General features: G+C 52.9%; 6 protein-coding genes and 1 non-coding gene across 7 annotated transcripts; 3 read left to right on the forward strand and 4 right to left on the reverse strand.

Annotated features, from left to right (window-relative positions):
• Nucleotides 1-4,514: 4,514 nt before the first annotated feature.
• On the forward strand, nt 4,515-8,093 carry VE01_05173 (uncharacterized protein). Its single transcript, XM_018274639.2, has 2 exons — nt 4,515-5,171; nt 5,396-8,093. The coding sequence occupies exon 2, from the start codon at nt 5,629-5,631 to the stop codon at nt 7,912-7,914; it is 2,286 nt and encodes a 761-aa protein (XP_018129261.2). The 5' UTR covers nt 4,515-5,171; nt 5,396-5,628; the 3' UTR covers nt 7,915-8,093.
• On the reverse strand, nt 5,616-5,954 carry VE01_05172 (uncharacterized protein; the record flags this gene model as incomplete). The annotated part of the gene is made up of 1 exon (XM_018274638.1): nt 5,616-5,954. One exon carries the CDS (start codon nt 5,952-5,954, stop codon nt 5,616-5,618), a length of 339 nt encoding a protein of 112 aa, XP_018129260.1.
• Nucleotides 8,094-8,874: 781 nt separating the features above from the next.
• RAE1 (Poly(A)+ RNA export protein) lies at nt 8,875-10,138 on the reverse strand (the record flags this gene model as incomplete). Its single annotated transcript, XM_018274640.1, has 3 exons — nt 8,875-9,235; nt 9,302-9,765; nt 9,911-10,138. 3 exons carry the CDS (start codon nt 10,136-10,138, stop codon nt 8,875-8,877), a joined length of 1,053 nt encoding a protein of 350 aa, XP_018129258.1.
• A 767-nt stretch (nt 10,139-10,905) lies between these two features.
• On the reverse strand, nt 10,906-13,253 carry VE01_05175 (uncharacterized protein; the record flags this gene model as incomplete). The annotated part of the gene is made up of 5 exons (XM_059463674.1): nt 10,906-11,175; nt 11,239-11,823; nt 11,886-12,786; nt 12,841-13,063; nt 13,133-13,253. 5 exons carry the CDS (start codon nt 13,251-13,253, stop codon nt 11,128-11,130), a joined length of 1,878 nt encoding a protein of 625 aa, XP_059319607.1. The 3' UTR covers nt 10,906-11,127.
• Nucleotides 13,254-13,931: 678 nt separating this feature from the next.
• VE01_05176 (uncharacterized protein) lies at nt 13,932-14,820 on the forward strand. Its single transcript, XM_018274642.2, has 2 exons — nt 13,932-14,103; nt 14,183-14,820. Exons 1-2 carry the CDS (start codon nt 14,071-14,073, stop codon nt 14,711-14,713), a joined length of 564 nt encoding a protein of 187 aa, XP_018129204.1. The 5' UTR covers nt 13,932-14,070; the 3' UTR covers nt 14,714-14,820.
• Nucleotides 14,821-15,173: 353 nt separating this feature from the next.
• On the forward strand, nt 15,174-17,230 carry VE01_05177 (uncharacterized protein). Its single transcript, XM_018274643.2, has 2 exons — nt 15,174-16,040; nt 16,194-17,230. The coding sequence occupies exons 1-2, from the start codon at nt 15,236-15,238 to the stop codon at nt 17,051-17,053; spliced, it is 1,665 nt and encodes a 554-aa protein (XP_018129205.1). The 5' UTR covers nt 15,174-15,235; the 3' UTR covers nt 17,054-17,230.
• A 336-nt stretch (nt 17,231-17,566) lies between these two features.
• Nucleotides 17,567-17,663, reverse strand: VE01_05178 (the record flags this gene model as incomplete). The annotated part of the gene is made up of 1 exon: nt 17,567-17,663. It is a non-coding gene; the product is annotated as a tRNA-Ala (tRNA).
• Between the last annotated feature and the right edge of the window lie 81 nt (nt 17,664-17,744).

The raw sequence follows: 17,744 nt of genomic DNA on the forward strand, positions 1-17,744 counted from the left end.
ACAAAAAAGGAAACAAAAAAGTGGAATATCCGCGATCTGTGATCTGTGACCGTGGCGCTGTTGGTTGGCGTAGAGGACACGCCCGGAAAAGCGGGCGTGCATGTCACCCATCCCTCCTTTCTCACCGGTGCCGCACACAAGACAACAACCACAGCACCTCGGGTTCGGAGCAAGCCAAAAGCTGCGTCAGCCCGTCACATACCAGCCACGCAACAATGTCTCGGGGCAGTCTCCCAGCACGCTCAGCACTCCGAGTGTCACGCACCGGAGCCCTCACGCTCCCCTGCGGCGATCCCCGACTGGGCGACCAGCGCTCCGGAGCGTCGGGCTCGCTGGTCGACGCTCGATCAGCGGCGCGATGAGGGCTGGAGCTGCGCTGCTCCTGTTGCTGCCGGATGTGCAGAGGAGGTGGGTGCAGCGGCGATCTTGGCGCGCGGTGGAGTGGTGGGTGGACGTGAGGGCGGGGCTGGCATTGTGGTGGTCTCGCGAGGGGGGAGGAGGAGGAGGGTGTGTGGTTTCTACGAGTACGAGTACACGGGATTGGAAAGGGGCGGGGGGGGGCCGCCGGATACGCTCCGTCGGGTCGCGGAGTGGGTTGGGTATGCAATTTGTTGTGGCTTTTTTTCTTCCCCCATTTACTTTTCGTTTTGAGGCATGAGGGAGGCATTTTGGGATTTCCATATATCGGTCGGCGTTGAGGCAGGGATACCTCGGCTCCCTTCACGGACATACTTGCTCCTCCTCAACGCACTTGTCTCCTTACTCACTCATCGAAGGACAGGATCACTACGTTGGCGCACACACACTAAAAAGGCAAATAGTACAGTAAGTAACAAGCCCAAGTAACAAAGGCATCTTACGTTACCAAACACCCTTAGTACAGTAGTAAGGGTCCTGTCCCCACCACCACACCACCAAAGCGGAGACCCCCCTACCCTCCTCCAAACTACCCATCACGTGACCAAAAACCACCCAACCGGTACTCGCCCGGCAGGCCCCCCCGTGGGTCGAAAGGGAAAGCACATCTCCGTCTATGCGCTACCGACGCTACAGTACAAGCACACATCACATCACATCGCCAGAGCTCGGAGTGAGTGGTCCACTCCCAGCACCCATCCGCTCTACGTAGCCGGGCTGCCTGCCGGCACTCGACCGGTGGTGTGCGTGGCGGCGGGGCGGGCGGACTTGGGCGCTGTGATTGATGGGGCCGGTGGGGGGGGGAGTGTGATACGGTCGGTATAAGCGGGCTGGGGGGAGGGGGGGGGACGACGCGGTGCGAGGTGATGAGGCGAGGCGCGTTGGGGGACACGCGATCCACAGCTGGATTCCTACCGTAGTAGTATTGTACGCTTTGATGGGTGGCTGGCTGGCTGGGCTTCCCCGTCCGCTGTACGGGTGCCGTGCTGGGGGTGTATGATCCGGGTAAGGAGGCAGGCGGGTTGCGCTCGAGCGTGGCGCTGGGGAGGGGCCCGGTGAGCGTTATGGCGGTAGGTAGGGCTTGGGCGGTGGGCGGGGAGAGTGATGGAGGGAGGGAAGGAGGGCGTTTGCGGTGGTGATGGCGGGGCAGGAGGTTGGGATTACGGTAGGGGGTGGATGAAGGGGATACAGTGAGCATCGCAGGGTGTAGGCGGGCTGGATATTGGTGTAAGAATGGTGTCCAGTACTGTACTGCACTTGGCACTGGTGTGTACTGTACCTGGGCTGGGGGGAGTAGATTGCAGAGCTGCAGGGCCGGGGGGGATGCGATATAGCCAAGCTTTTGCGTGATATACTGCTCTGAAGCAGGGAGGAGCGCAGCAGCAGCAGTAGTGGCCAGATCGCAGAGGATGGGATTGGGAGAGAGGATCGGTGGATTTAAATGGATGGGGTGGGGGCCGGCCTGGGGGGGTTGCTCGAGGATGACAGTACAGAGCAGAGCAGAGCCCCGTCGTCGTCGTCGTCATTTACGACTGAGCTGAGTCGTGCGATTTGAATTTCAACCATGTCGTGTACCGCCGTACAGACGCAGGTCCCCTCTGTGGTGCTCTCCTCGTAATTCTCCAGCGCCAGGGACGCAGTGGAGGGACTCAATGGTGGTTGGTGGCACAATCGCCGTAGCGCGGATGCAGGAACGATAGGCGTCCAGGGCGGTGGGTTCCGTCGAGGACGTCGCCGCCATGGCTGGCTCTGGCTGTGATTGATGTGCGCTCGCTCGCTGGTGTGATGATAAGGGGAGGTAAGGACGGGTGAGTGCGTGTACAGGTCGCATGAAGCGCTGTGAAGGGCCGTGAAGTGCTGTGCGCGCGCCCCGTGAGAGCTTTGGTTGGTGCGTGCGTGCGTGCGGTGAGTGAGTGAGCATGTTTTCGTGGATTATGTGCGTGCCCGCGAATTGAAGCTGCGGAGAACGGGCTGGGCTGGGCTGGCTGGTGCGCAGGGAGGAGAGCGACGTGCAGATTTTCTCCGGGCCTTTTTGGGGATGTTTACTTTGCTGATAGATGGATGTTTTGCTTCTGTGGTTCCCTCTCTCTCTTGGCCCTGGAGTAATATACAACCCTACCTCGCTCCTTCCCACTCTCCCAATGCAACGCTGCAGCAGCCCCAGGGATGCTCGCTGTGCATCATCCAGAATAGCAGGGAAGCTCCATCGCCTTTCCTCAATCGGATAGGGCGGAGGAGGGAGCGATGGAGGTGTACGGCGGGCCGCACGCGGTATTTGCGCTGTTGTGGATGGAGCAAGAGCAGCTGCAGGGAAGAGGGGGGAGGGGTTGGATGTGGGTTGGAGCGCGGAAAGGATACTGTTGGTTGGGTTTTGATTGGGTTTGGCTGGGAAAAAGAGGGGGCTAAGTGTATTGCTACTGTACTCTGGCGGGTGCTTTTTTTTTGTCGGGTCGGGTATATGGCAAGCTTGCATTATTGATGCATACGAGTACAGTATGCGTGCGTGTGTGTGTGTGGCTGGGGATGATGGGGGGTGAGAGAGAAAAGAGGGAACGGACGAGCATGTTTATTGTTAGACGACAACGGAAGAGGGGCGCACACGGAAGAGAGAGTAGTTGGCACCGAGCACCGGCGGTGGATACGGTACGTCCATTCTGCAACGGCCATCATGGACGAGAAAGGGGGATCGACGGGGGCTGGAAAAGCCGGTGATCGACGGGTAGCCAGAGCCGTGAAGGTTCGTGGCGGCGAGGAGAGGTGAGGTGTGATCGGCGCGGTGCCGTGGGCTCGAGGTGGTAGGAGGGCCGGCCGCCGCCCGTCACGGCGTGGGTGTCCGGTTGGAGGGGAGTGGGAATTCCCCTGTGGTTGGTATGTGTCGGGGAGGGGGGAGGGGAGGGGGTGTGTGGAGCGCACCCGGCGTGGTGGGTGGCCGATGGAACGTAAGGGACCTGGATGGGGATGATTTGGTGACTGTCTGTGCCTGTGGGTTAGGAATAGAGTAGCTGGACTATAGTATGGGCGTGGTATAGCATCTGCCGGACCCTTTCCGTCTGGGGATCTGGGGGTTTCGCTGATGAGCCGGCGGCTATATTCCAGCGCAGTTCTCTCTCTCTCTTCTCTTCTGAGCGCAGCATGCCCGTTGAAGAGAGTGGACTCTCTGGTCGACTAGCCAAACCCACTGATTAGCACAGATTCGACTGAGGCGGCACCCCTGTCCCTGGACCCTTGGACCCTTAGTAGTCATGTTCTGTCCCGTGTGTAGTGCATAGAGCACTAGAGAGAGAGAGAGAGAGAGAGAAAGAGAGAGAGTGGCCATGCGGTGATACCTGGTACTGCAGGACGGACCTGACTGTACACGCATATACGCATACACGCATACACGGTGGATGATGGTGGAAGCTAGAAGCTGGATATTCTCGAGTACAGCCCGTCATACGAAGTAGTAGTTATCCGTACAATATTCATGGTGGGTAGGTTCCTCTGCGGTCATGGATGAGGGTCATGGATGGCGGCCAAAGAAGCGGCCCACAAGCTATAATGAGCTATGCCAAAATAGTACTAGTTGGTAGTGGTTGCTCCTAGCTGTTCTTCCTAGCTGGTCCTTGTGGCTCCTGGCTGCTCCTGGTGACTGTGCCTGAATATGTGCCTGAGGATGTGCTGTGTGCCTGAGGATGTGTCTGAGCCGTACTGCGGTATGGTGTACTTCGTAGACCGTAGTACTGTTGTAGATATTATTATTATCACACTAACTATAGTAATACTAGTACTTCTACTAGAGCACTTGCTTGCCTTTTCTCTTTCTCCTTTGCTCCTTTAGCGGGGCCGTTTCCTATTGGTCAATTTCTATTGGTCAATGCTGTCGCCCTTTCCTATTGGCCAATGCTCAAAACCCTAGAAGGTGTCCCGCTTTCCGCTTTCCAGGGGTGGATCTAGTCTAGGGTGGACGACGAGATACCTTATACCTTACAAGGTAGGTAGAGGTACTTTGGAAATCAACTGATGCTCATCCTCTGTTCATGCTCTACCCACCCCCCAGCACCCCCCAGCACCCCCCCAGCACCTCCCTCCCCCGTACCCGTACCCTCTCCTTCCTCACTCACAACAACCAACAACTAACTCAACTCGGCTTATCACAGAAAACTGAAAATAAGTCCATCATCTTGTCGGTCCCTCTTCTTTTGCTTCCTTCTTTCCCAACTCGACCTATCTCTCACTCACTCTCCTCCCCTTGCTTCTCTACCCGCAAAACATCCCTCACCTCCCTCCACCACCCATCTCCGCCAACCTTGCTTGCGCTCCTGCATATACAATAATACATGGAATACATTCTTCCTGCACGCCCTCACGCCCGCTCCCGCCTATCCTATTGTACACGTCCAATCGCACTTTCCCTGCTCCACGTTCTCATGTCCTGAAACCTCCCGGCACCTCGACGACAACAGCGAAAGAAACAAAAATCTTTGATGCTCTTCTGATCAGCTTTGTCTCGCTCTCGCTCACGCTCACATTTCGATGCCATCGACACCGCGTTTGCTGTCCCGAGCGACATATCAGTGACAATTGACACCTGGTAGCATCCTGGAGGAAGAAAATATATATACACCCAACAAGTCCGCGTCACTTTCTTGCTGCACAACGACTTCACGACACCCACAAACTTTCCGCCTGCATACTTCACACATACGCACAGAGCTGTTGACTGACCTTCTACCCCCTCATCTTCATCCTCGGCCTGCGCCAGGTTTCGCAACAAGGTGAGCACACACACACCTACACATATCTTCACACACACCTCTCTCTTCGTATGACCTCGGAGGCGTTTCCCACTTGGCATCCACCATTTCCCCCAGCTTTCCAGCTCTATGGGCTTGGATCCTGCCGAGGCTCTCCTCACTCTAGAATATATCTCGACTTTTCCGCCCCCAAATCAATATGCATGAATTTTAATCTTGTTCATCTCGCTGATTGTTCTCTGCAGGCAGCGAATATCTCACCATCACCGTTGCTCTCCTTTCGACGTCGTGCCAGGGACCGACCTATCCTATGCCTCCTATAAACCCGATTTAATATAACCCCTAATCTATCCGCAATCTATTGTTGCCCGGGACAGCTCCATCCCACGCGACACAGCCCACTCGTCCAACTGTCTACCCTACCCTCTCCCCTGGGAGGAGGGTATCCCGCCGACGGCGCGGCAATCAGTCGACGAAAATGTCTCTCCACACGACCTCCCACTTTGGGGAGAGCAACAAACCCATTAGAAGTCCTGCTGGCTCGATATCAACATCCTCGATGACGGATTTCCCGGCGCGCGTATCCCCTACGTTAACCATGGAGCCTGCCATGGATGGGCCGCCATCGCCACAGAGGATCAGAGCATACACAGAACAGATGAAGAGGAGCGTAGCCGCTGGCCACTCCAGGACAAGCACCGGCACCAGCTCAACGTCGTCGTCTGCCTCGGGCGCTGACTCGGGAACAAGGTCTCCGGAGGAATCGCTGTCGAGGCAGGCGTCGCGAAAGTCGACCGCGGGCATGTCGATCAAAGCAGAACGGCCAGACACGTTACAGATGTTTGGGAAGGCATTGTTCTCGCGAGGGTCGAAGAGGTCCAAGAAGGGAAGGTCGAGGGCATCATCACTGTTATCGCTAAGTTCGAGGGAATCTACCATGGTCACACCGCGAAGCGCTGTCGACGAGGAGGTTGCTTTCAAGAAGCACCTCATCTCTGGGCCTTACGACTTCCAACACGTCGTCCACACAGGACATGAGCAGGCGCCCAATGTAGATATCGCGAGCAGAGACGACCTCCTAGAGGAGTTCTCCACAGTACGGAGATCAAATGCACCTACAGGAGAGCTTCGGGGCATCAGGGCAGACGACCTTCACTTTCACAACTTCTCTTCCGAAGCCCTCGATGCTTTGGTCGAGAAAGACCCTCCGAAGCCCCCACCTCAATTACCCCTGAAGAGCCCAGCAAGAAAGAGCATCATCAGGAAGCCCCCGAGCCCAGCACCTCTCAAGCCGAGCCTGCGCTCGAGCAAGTCCCAAGACAACTTCCGCGCGGGATTGTCCCCTCCACCAAGGCCGCCACGATCGCCAATGACAGCACAGTGTCCGATATCCCTACCCCCAAGGACATCGTCGAGGACGGCATCCATGATCTGGGACGAATACGACCCTCTACAATCCACGTCACTAGAGAGACCTCACTACTCTGCCGGATTCCGGAGGCCACAGGCCTTCCACCTCCCGCGTTCTCCGCCTCTGCCGTCTCCCCCATTACCGAATGTCCATGGCGACCACGAGGTGGATTATTTCCAAGAAGGAACCACCGTGTCGCCAAGGTCACCAGAGAATGAGGGTTGGCCGTTCTCTGCTACCCCGTCACCAGCCGATTCACAGCTGGAGGATGTACCTGAAGAAGAGGAGACAGTCGCAGCCGCACGACGCTCACGCATATCCATCGGCAGCACCGATCTGCGCGTCTCAAAGTCCGTCCCTAACCTTCTCACGTTCCGCGCCAGGCGTGACTCTGACCGCCCGCACACCCCGTCCTCTGACATTGTGCGTGCGCCGGTCCTCGTCATGACCCCTAAGAAATCGGGCGCAAAGCTCGACCTTGACACCTCCGGCTCATGGGAGGATGACATCGACTATTGCTATGACCATGAGGTCGAGGCCGACTGCGACTACAACTGGGAGCGCCGCTCGATCGACGTCGATACCGTCCGCAACTACTTCCACGACTCCGCCATCTCGACCAACTCGTCCTCAGACGACATCACGCTTAACAACTCACCGCCGCCGGCATCTCTGCATTCTGCATCGGCGAGCATCTCGAGTCGACTCTCTGCGCACCTCGATGGGCTGCGCCACCCGCCTGTTTACGTCACCCCCACCATCCTTGCGCCAGCGCACACACCCGATCTCATCCCGCCATCCACAGCCACAACGGCGGATTCTCCAGCGTCCATCCCGACGCCTCCCGCGCGCCCAACACACCTGCGCTCCCCATCCGCAGCGTCATCCTTCAAAGAGTCGCACGGCTTCAATCTCTCGCCCTCGCTACTTATCCCTGCCGACTACGCGGCGCAGATGAACGGCACCGCATCGCCCACGTCAACATACTCCGCCGGACCCCTCGACAACGTTTCTCCTACCGGGCGCGAGCCCAGCCCTGCGCCGACGGAGACCACATACGTCTCCTCGCCTACTCTGTCCACAAATCCATTCTTGGCGTATATTTCTGAGCCGGCGACGGCAACAGCTGATAAGCCCGAGGACTTGGTGCTCCAGAGCGCGGAGGAACGCTTGTTGCCGCCATCGAGGGCGCCGAGTGCGTTTATCAACGCGCACGGCCGGAAGGGGAGCGTGCCGCTGCTTAGGCAAGTAGGGAAGGAGAGACGCGGGAGGGCGAGCACGATTAGTGGGTCGCTTGGAAGGGGGAAGGGGGGGTACGGGTTGTTCCCGTCGATGCTGAGTGCTGGCCCTTGAGAAACTGCACGGCTCTCAGGGGGCGGAAGGATGGAGGAAGAAAGTTGTTTGGATACGATACGTGGACGTCGCTCGAAAAGAGATATAAACACTCTTACATTTTTTTTTTTTTGTTTCTACAATGTTTTTTTGGGGGTTTCTTGGAAAATTTCGGATGGGGGGTGTTTTTTAGAGAGGTGGGGCTGGGGGGTATCACGGTCACTACTACAACAAATTAGATGGGATTTTGGGGGGCCACGGTCGCTACTGTTTGGTTTGGGAATTTTTATATACGGTCGCTACTGCGAGGTTGGGGGCCGCCAAGGGGATTGGTTGGCGGTTTTACGACGTTATGGAAACTTTGTTTTGTTGGAGAGAGCTCGAAAGAGGGGCGAAGGGCAGGGTGCGGATGTGTCTGCCTGCCGCTGGTCGTCCAGCTACTACGATATATTTCTGAGAGGAGGGAAGTGGAGCCATTTGAGAGGGGGAGAGAGATGTACGATGCTAGTAGACAAAAGTAAGGCTCTTACCTAGCCACAGCGGGCTATAGGGGATGTATAGGTGTATAGATCAAATGTAGACGTGTTGCATCTATCTTCTACGTGTGTGTCCTTTTCTATGTGCTGCGTGACGACATTTGTGCTGTGATTAAGGGTATATGGGTGGTAGAAGGGCATCCCTGATGTTCAGACTTTTAGGCGGCGTCAGCATACACTATAAACAAAGTTCGGGCATTGTAGGCAAGAAGTTCATTCATTCTCCGGCCTGCTCAGGCCAATTCGGTCATGCTTCATGCAAAAACCATTACTATCCCGCCACGCAACACAATCTGCCCCAGCTCGGCCATGCTTCATGCAAAAACCACCATCATCCATCCTACCACGCGAAACAATGCGCCCCAGCCCAGCCATGCTTCATGCAAAGACCGAGCTTTACCCGCCGTCCAAACCAAGCCCCAGTCGTCCCCAGGGGAAGAGATCCTCAGCGTCTCTCGCCTCCCCTCCCCTTGGGCTTACACTCCTCCTCCCCAACCGCATGCAGCATCACCTTATTAGGCACCTGCGCACTACTCCCCGCGTACCCCTTACTCCAGTCATAACTAACCGCATACGCAAACACCCCGCCATCTCCGCTGAACGCCGTAGCGGAGATACTGCCGCCCGCGGAGGGGAACGCACGGATCCGCATGTGCGTGTCCTTATCCCAGAAGTGGAATGTGCCGTCCGAGCCCGCCGTGCTGAAGGTGCCGTGCTGCGGGTGGAAGGAGATGGCGTTCACGGCGTGGGCGGTGGTGATGTTGTTCGCGGGCGGGGAGCGGTGGCATTTGAATGTGAAGTTGAGGCTGGGTGGGGGTGTTAGGCGCCTGCGTTTGTTTGATGCTTTTTGGGGGGGGGGGGGGGGGAATTACCTCGTGTCTTTCTTATCGATGAATCTAAATGCGCAGCGCCCCTCGATACTACCGATGGCGAAGCCGTTTGCGTCGTTGAAGCAGCTGACGACTCGCGTTTGGTGGTGGAGAGGGCTGCGGAGGGTTTGGTGGAATGTAGTCGGGTTGTCGAGTTTGATGATGTTGATGTGGCGATCTGCTGTTCCGGTGACGAGGAGGTCGCCCTTCACGTCCATGGAATACACGCGCTCCTGGCACGCCACCGATGCGACGGCGCTCTGCTGCCGCAGGTCCCAGTACTTGATGGTCTTGTCCCAGGACCCCGTCACGATCATGGGCGCGTTGGAGGAGGGCGGGGTGAAGAAGTGGACGGATGAGATGGGCGCGTCGTGTGCGGCGACTTGCTGGGGGGGCGCGCCGTTTGATGCGAGGTCTAGAAGTCGAGCGGCCTTGTCTGCGCCGGCGCCGATGACTTTTTGGCCGTCCTTTGAGGGGGGGAGGTGGTTAGACGCTTTGATGATAGGTAAGATGGGAATTATTAATGGAGGGGTATCTTACCTTCGACGTGGAGATGTCCGATCAGATTATGTTCGTTTGTCCCTGTGGATTATGCTATCTATATAACTATACCTTTGACCAGCTACAGCTGAGTGCTGGCCCGCCAAAATCGATGAGTGCGCGCCCTTCCCCGGATCTGGTGTGTGTCATGTCGTAGATCCTCACTTTTCCCTCCCAGGATGCGACTGCGAGATGTCGCGACAATGGAGACCAGGAAAGGCCTGAGATGCCGTCGTCGGGTCCGTTGGCGAGCTGGGTGTCGGTCGACACTTGGCCGAGTACGTTTGAAGATGAAGCCATTGTGTTTGAGATATGGCGCAAGTAGATTTTTTGTGTAAATTCGAGTACTCTTGATGTATTTGACAAAAGGTGGGCGAGCTGTGAGAAATATGTAGGCTGGCTCGGGCTTATCTCCATTATCGCCGCTGCTGCCTAGAGTTGAATTATTGGAGTCATTCATTGCTAGGCAGGATTAGCCATGGATTAACCGTGGCGGACATTCCGAGGTGCTGCCAATGAGAGAAGTCAACTCTGTTATTATTATGGGTTTAAATATCCATAAGGCTGCATTAATTATAAAGCTTGATACCGGAGGTTGGAAGATGATTAGAGGCTGGGTTAAAAAAAACGGTTTGTTCGAACGGAACGGTTATGATATTGGTTATGGTTACTAAGGACACAAAAACAACACCAATGCTGCTTCTTATTAGTTTATGGCAGGAAACAATTAATTTCAAGCGCTATAATTATTTAAGCTTTCTAACACCTCAATCTCAATGTCCCTCCTAGCAACTGGGAGATGGCGATCAACGAGGGAGGTAGAGGAGACATGGGTTGGGATATAAATCAGCAGTGCTTTAGTAGACATCTCTTTAGATAAGAGGGAGAGAGGGGCACGGCGGGCTAATATTCCCTATAAAGTCGTAAATAATCCAGCCGGTCAGATGCAGAATAGTTTGATTATTTAGCCACAAGAAAACTATGAGCATGGTGATCTCGAAAGGTGTTTAGCTACACGTTGAAACGGAATAGTAAGATTCGTATTAAATACACAATATGAGAAGTTTGCCACTTCATAATCACCCATCCAGTTTCAACGTCTTCACTTCCTAAAACTCAAGGATGCACCCCGATTTCAGCATCTGTACTTCTCAAAATCGTGCCGCCCAACTCAAGTTGAGTTGGGCGGCACGATTTTGAGTTACTCAAGAACTAACCTTAACATAGTAATACTCATTCGCCCAGAAGCTGCTCCCGCAGTTCTCTTTGTTGGAACTTAGAACTGGATTTTACGTATACAGCTGCGCTGTCGTAATACTGTTGTTATCTGCGAAAAGCTGTATCCCGCGTTAGCATTTCCCATTCTCCCACACTAGCAATAGAGACGAGGGGTTACTCACTGAACAATACGACCCCGCCGGCACCAAAGCGAATTTATTACAGTTGGCCACCATCCCATCCTGGATTGGCGACGGGGTCTGCACAGGCGTAGATGTTGTCGTTGCAGGCGGCGAGGTACCTGAAACGCCTACGCAGTAGTACTCGTCGGCCCAGAACAAGGAATCGCAGTTCTGTCCATTCGAACCAAGGACTGTATTCCACAGGTAAAGCTGGGCGGCGGTGATGCCGTTGTTACCGGCGAAAAGCAAGCAATACTCGCCGCTCGCCGCCTTGGCAAACTTGTTGCACGTCGAGATGACACCGTCTTGGATAGGTGTTGGGGTCACCACTCCGGTTGGCGGTGTGGTTGGGGTTGTGGTGGTCGTTCCCGTGCCAGTAGCTGTTGATGGGAAGGTGTCTACGTATCGGGGGGCGCGGACGCAGTACTGGTAGGCTGGCCACAGACCTGAGCAATCGGCATTCACTTCCGGGTTGTACGCGAAGAACTGGGCTATGGTGAGATGCCATGCATTGAGGAAGTCTGCACAGGTGCTGGCATCGTCATAAAAATTCTCAAATTCTGTACAGTCGCTTACGGCGCCATCCTATGAATGGCGTTAGAAGGGTTTCAAATATCAGAGGAGACACGAAAGGGGCTGAAACTTACTCGGGGAGGGAGAGACGGGAACGAATCGCCGAGGAAGTAGTCATTGCTGTCCCTTCTAGTTCCCGTCGCAATGGGGGAAGGTGTGGATATTGAACCCCCTGTGGTAGTAGTTGGAGTGACGTCTGGTAGGGCAGAAAATGGAATAGTGGTTTGAGCTCCGGTGACAGGATGCGAGGCACCGGCTTTGCCAGGGTAGGTGTTGACTGTGTAGTTGGTCAGACCAGAATCTAGCCAAGACGATATAAAATGGGGAGAACGGGGGACACAGGAGAGAATCAAGTAACTATCTCCTACGGGCTGTACGCAATAGCTCTCATCTGCGAATAAGTTTGTGCAATTGACATTAATGGCCGGGTTCAAAAAAACGAAATCGGGCATGCTTATCGAGAACCTAAGGACAATAAGGTTGCAGTAATCCCCGGTCACAGCCATATAATACTTTCCGCAGTATGTTGAAGTGAGATCTGCCACATCAGTAGGGACCGGTGCCGGCGTCGTAGCCGTAGTAGGCTGGACGAGCGTAACTGTTGGGGTGGTGTAAGTTTTTCCAGGGGAACCGACACATAGCTCCGTGCCGACTAGTTTGTTCATATTGTAGCAACCGGCATTTATAACGGGATTCCAGGCTTTTAATTGTGGCTCGGTAACGTTGTATGCCGTTGCGATAGAGCTGCAAGTATCGGTCGCCAGGACTGTGTAAACCGGGCATTTGTTGGCTAGGCAGAGTGTGCCACTGGTAGGGAATTCGTTACAGAAAGCCTGGAGATTGTTGTCCATGAGAAGCCAGGCAGTACTTATTCCCTGAGTTTTGGAAATCGTATGACACGTATCCCCGGATTGGATAGTGTAGGCTGAACCAGCGCATGTAGAAGTTGGTGGGGCAGTAGTTGTAGTGGTTACCCTTCACGGATGTGAGAATCGAAACTTGGGACTTGGCACGCCGGAAAAAACTCACGTATACCATAGAAGGTCCGTTGTTGTCAGTGGCATTCCTGTGATGCTACAGCTTGATGTCTTGGATTCGTACACTGAGCTATCTGCCAGTGCGGGGCCATCGTAGTATGGTGATCCAGCTTGCAAGCGGAGGTTTTTGATGAAGCAGAGGTCGCATGGATTCGGGATTTCTCCCGCTGTGGAGTTGGGTTGAGCAATGGAAATCCCTGTGACTGGGTCATTGCCTATCGGCCAGTTAGTAGTTTAAAACTATGAGTCTAGGTGAGAATAAAACTGTTCTGAAATATACTCACTTCCAGGATCAAGAACATATGCGGCCTCGGCGGCTACATTATTACAAAACCTCCCACTGTCAGTTAAACACGCTAGACTATACTGGTATTTCATCATATCTGGAATTATCAAGAGCGGCATCTCTGTGTCTTCATATCCATTCCAAGTTTGACTGCCACAGGCGGAATTCACGTTCGTATAATACTGGTCAAGCGCCGCCGCGCAAGCAGTCGTGCAAGTGTCAGTAAGCGTTGATTCTGCATAATAGCTCCCTTTCTGAAATCGGGCGACGACTGGACTGCAGGCAATATCGGCCGTGAGGGCATTTTTGCAGGCCAGCGTGAGGGAAGAATCAATATTTTTAGTGGTCAGAGCTTGGAAAGCATTTGAAAAATATAAAAAGTTCACGAGAATGATAACAACGGACCATGAACAATGGCTGGAGAAAGAGAACATATTTGCTGGTGTGGCTGTAGTGAGGTAAACTGCAAACACTTCAAAGGAAGACTCAGCTACAGGATGAGCACAAGATACCAACAGCAAGAGGAAAGGGGGGGTTTTCAATATCCCCCTCCTCATGAACAAGAGTTAGTCCAAAGTCCTGTGAGAGACTATGAGAGGGAAGGAGATAATGGTGGGGTGGTAATTCTGGCCATGGTCCATCGTGAGATTCCCAGACTCAGCTTGCCAATGAAAGACACACCCCAGTGCTTACAGCGAGCCAATCACTGTCAGGATAACGCCCGGGGTGAAGGATAAATGCAACGCTTACATGAGGCTGCATGATGCAGGCAAAACATGGATGAAGGGTTGGAACATATTGTGATATTGAATCTGAACAAGGGCATCAATGGAACAAAGCCTGTTCTCATCTTATCCGTGGCTTTGCGGTTGTTTATGATTGGATGGCGCATGTGGCTTGGGATGGGGATGAAGGATAGAGGGTGCGTTCGATTCCATGTCTAGTAGAGTTAACGCGGCTAAGCGTGGCGTAAGTTTCCTTTACCGCTAACAATACTGTTAAATTATACAATATAGCAATGAAAGAAGTATACTAACAGGATTTGTAGATGTGGTCACCTACCGTCATCAACAACGAGAACACAATGACGGGGTACCTCGGCCAAGGCATGGCGGGCTTCCAAAACGTCAAGGACGTAATTACAGCATACAAGTACCATCGCTTCAATGAGATAAACAATAATCTCCTCGCTCAATCTAATCGCATTGGCGCTATGTTCCAGGCGATGGAAGCCCACCTCGCTGCTCAACCCGCCCTTCACCAGTCCGGCAACGTACTCCTGCAACCCTACCAGAATGCGAATCTGCAGGCTCAATGGAGGACTTTCATGAACACCAAAGCTGCGACGGCCAATACCCGTGCAGAGCTGTGGATGGACAATTGGACAACCCAACTAGAGACAACTTACTGTTCCAATTACCAACTAAGCTTTGCCCAGGATCGGACGACAGAGCTGAGACAGGCGACCGGCGACCCAAATATTCTGAGTGATGAGCAGATCTTCATTGATAAGATTACGAGGCTGAGGCAGGAGGTTAATTCTCGCCCGGCCTGGGTCTGGAACCCGCCGGTATTTTAAGGGGGATTTATTCATATTATTGGTCGGCTCAAGGGGTGAGAGCGGCATTTCGGGAGTGTGGGGTATCGCCACGATTAAGTGGGGATCATTATTAGGTTATTTATAGGTAGTAGGATTTTGTAATTATATGCTGCCATTTTGGATTCGCTGATAAGTATTACTCTATCGTTGATAGGTTCTAGGGCGATTTATAAAACCTTCATTTCTGTTTCTTGTAAGTATTATTTTTTGGCTGTAGAGTGCCTGTGGAGGTCGCAACTAATGTTAAGAACTAATCTTAACATTGGGAAAAGGCGGTATAGACACGAATATTGTCTAGAAACCCACCATTGAAATACAGTTTAAGATTACTGGTTAAACTACAACGCACTCATTTCTTCTCTTTGTATAGCGTGTCTGTAATAGGATTAGCGTGACTATTATATTCCACATCTAATCCGCGTTGTAATCTGACAGCCGCATCCCCATAAACAAAGACAACCATAAAGAAACCCCACAAACCCCATTCTCCAACCGCTTCAAATGGCCACAATCGCGTCACTTTCCCCAGAAACCCTCGCCCAGATCCTCTCCTACATCCCTCGCGACCATGATAACCTCATAGTGCGTTTAGCGCGCATTAGAGACGGTGGCCCTATCAAGCCCGTCTCCGAGCTCCCACCTTATGCCACAGTGTGCAAGACCTGGCAGTGGCACATAGAGCAGCGGACATTTCGGGAGATCAACCTCCCAAGCTCCGAGCTAGCATACTTTTCTAAGCTTATGACGGGTCACCGGAGAGCCACCCTCAGGGAAGTGAAGTATCAGGTTGCCCTACCCGAGTATGATGATGCAGCATGTGCAGTTGTGGAGACTGAGGAAGATAAGAGGGTAAACGATGCCTCATTTACTACTGCTATCACAGAGTTATTCAGGCTCGTGAAGAGGTGGGAGGAAGAGGATGAGCAGGAGCTCAGTAGAACAGGTTCAAGGGCGAGTGAGGGTTTGGTGCCGCTGTCGTTGGAAATGTCGCAGATCTACTCGCCTAGCGATCCAAAGAAAAGAAGTAGGGAGATTTTAAGTGAGCAACACAGGGCAGTGGAACGGGGAGAGCGAAGGGACTTGTTTGAGGGGCGATACTGCGATTCTTGGCTTCGTCTGGGGCCGCTGGATGGGGTACCTGAGTTGAAGAGAGTGACAAAATACGCTGTTTCTCCATCCTATCCGAGACCTGTAGAGGCAGAGTCGATAGCGCGATTGGCGAAGAAGTTTCCGGCCCTGGAGAAGCTGGACTTGCAAATTATGGAAAGAAGTGAGGACTTCGAAGTACGGCGGAAGGATAGATATGGTACGTAGAAGCATTTATCCTTCGCGCTTTTGAACCCCGGCGTTTCCACTCCACCCATACATTTCCTTTCAAGAGCCAGTAATGTGGACGGGGAGTATATTTCCTTGCTGTACACCTGTTAATATACAGGAACACGCTACTGACGATGGCTAGACTTCGCCGTTGCTCTCCTTTCCCTCTCCTCGCTCCCCCTCACCTCTTTTTCACTATGCGCCGAAAATACGTCTCCGCGTTACCAGTTCCAAGAACCCCCCTCAATCCTGCTTTCCGATATCGACCACTTCTCCCTAGCGCTCTATGCAATTTCCCTCATCCCAACCCTCAAGACTATCGACCTCCAAGGCCCCATCATGATCTCACCACAGCTCTTCCAGCCTCCTGCCGCTCTGGACTCCGCATTCGCGAGCCTAGCCAACCGGGCTCCTCAGTGGCCTTCTCTCAGGACCTATTCTGCAATATTCTCCACCGTGCGCCCGTCGGGTTCATGGTACTTTGTACGGCACCCAAACAACCCCGTCCCACACGACTTTGTGGCCCCGCTTGAGCCAGAGTTCGACAGCGATCGTGGCACAGAGATGTTCAGGACATATCCTGATGATGAAGCGATGGACGGGTTGCTGGCTGCTGCTGGCAAGGCAAAACAAAATATGCCCGCGCTGCAGATGATGTCTCTGACTGCAAGCCTAAGCCTTGAAAACAGCGAAGATGCCGAGTTTGAGGCGGTGTGGTTTAAGGCGGGGCAGAAAAACTATCTGGATCATAGGCTTACAGAGCAGCCAGTGAAAGTTGGGAACGAGACGTTTATAGGAGGTGATCATGTGTATTGGTGGACAGGTAAAGGAGGTAATTGGCGACCAAAGAGGAAAGTAGAGAAGGCGTGGGTTGGAGAGGGCAATCAGCAGTGGTTTAAGGGATATCCTCAAGAAGAAGATTACGAGGAGGATGAGGAGGATGAGGAGGATTATGATGACGATGATGATGATGATGACGACTTTGAAATGGGGGGGATCTAGATTGGAGCGAGTAGCTGGCCTCATGCATGTTCCATGACAGCGCATTCATGCTCGAATCTGCATTAGTTATTTATCTCAAAAACAATTGTCAGCCCCGCGCGTTTTGATGAGCTACAATAAGTCGGCGGCACAAATTAATCAGCAGCAGCATCATTTACAAACTATAATTAAAGGTGAAATGCTCAATCACTCGAGGGTATTGTTGTCCTTATTTTAATTGTAGTCATAGAGAATAATCTAACGTAGTATGATATATTCGAATATATATTCCTGAATAAAAAATCCCACATAAACACCCAAAACATTGGGATATTGAGAGATATTGAGAGATATTAAAGTCTGGCCACGAATATACTCTACAAATATTTAAAAAATAACTTGCAACAATTCTTAGACCCAAGCACCGTTTCAACTGTTAGTCGAGCACACGATTCCTTCCTCCTTGCATAACCCACGCATGCCCGCAATAAAAGAGAAGCCAAAAAAAAAAAGCCAAAAAAATATATCAAGAAATTGGAGAAACGGCGAATCGAACGCCGGACCTCTTCTATATTACCAGAGTACGAAACTCAAGTGCTAAAGAAGCATTATACCACTAAACCATATCCCCTTTTGATTGATGTAACGTAAGGCCGTGTTATGCCATATAAACCTATTTAAAATTGCAAACAAATTTTTTCCTCCGACACCC

This window comes from Pseudogymnoascus verrucosus (genome assembly GCF_001662655.1).
Source record: "Pseudogymnoascus verrucosus strain UAMH 10579 unplaced genomic scaffold scaffold_30, whole genome shotgun sequence".
Taxonomy (NCBI): domain Eukaryota; kingdom Fungi; phylum Ascomycota; class Leotiomycetes; order Thelebolales; family Thelebolaceae; genus Pseudogymnoascus; species Pseudogymnoascus verrucosus.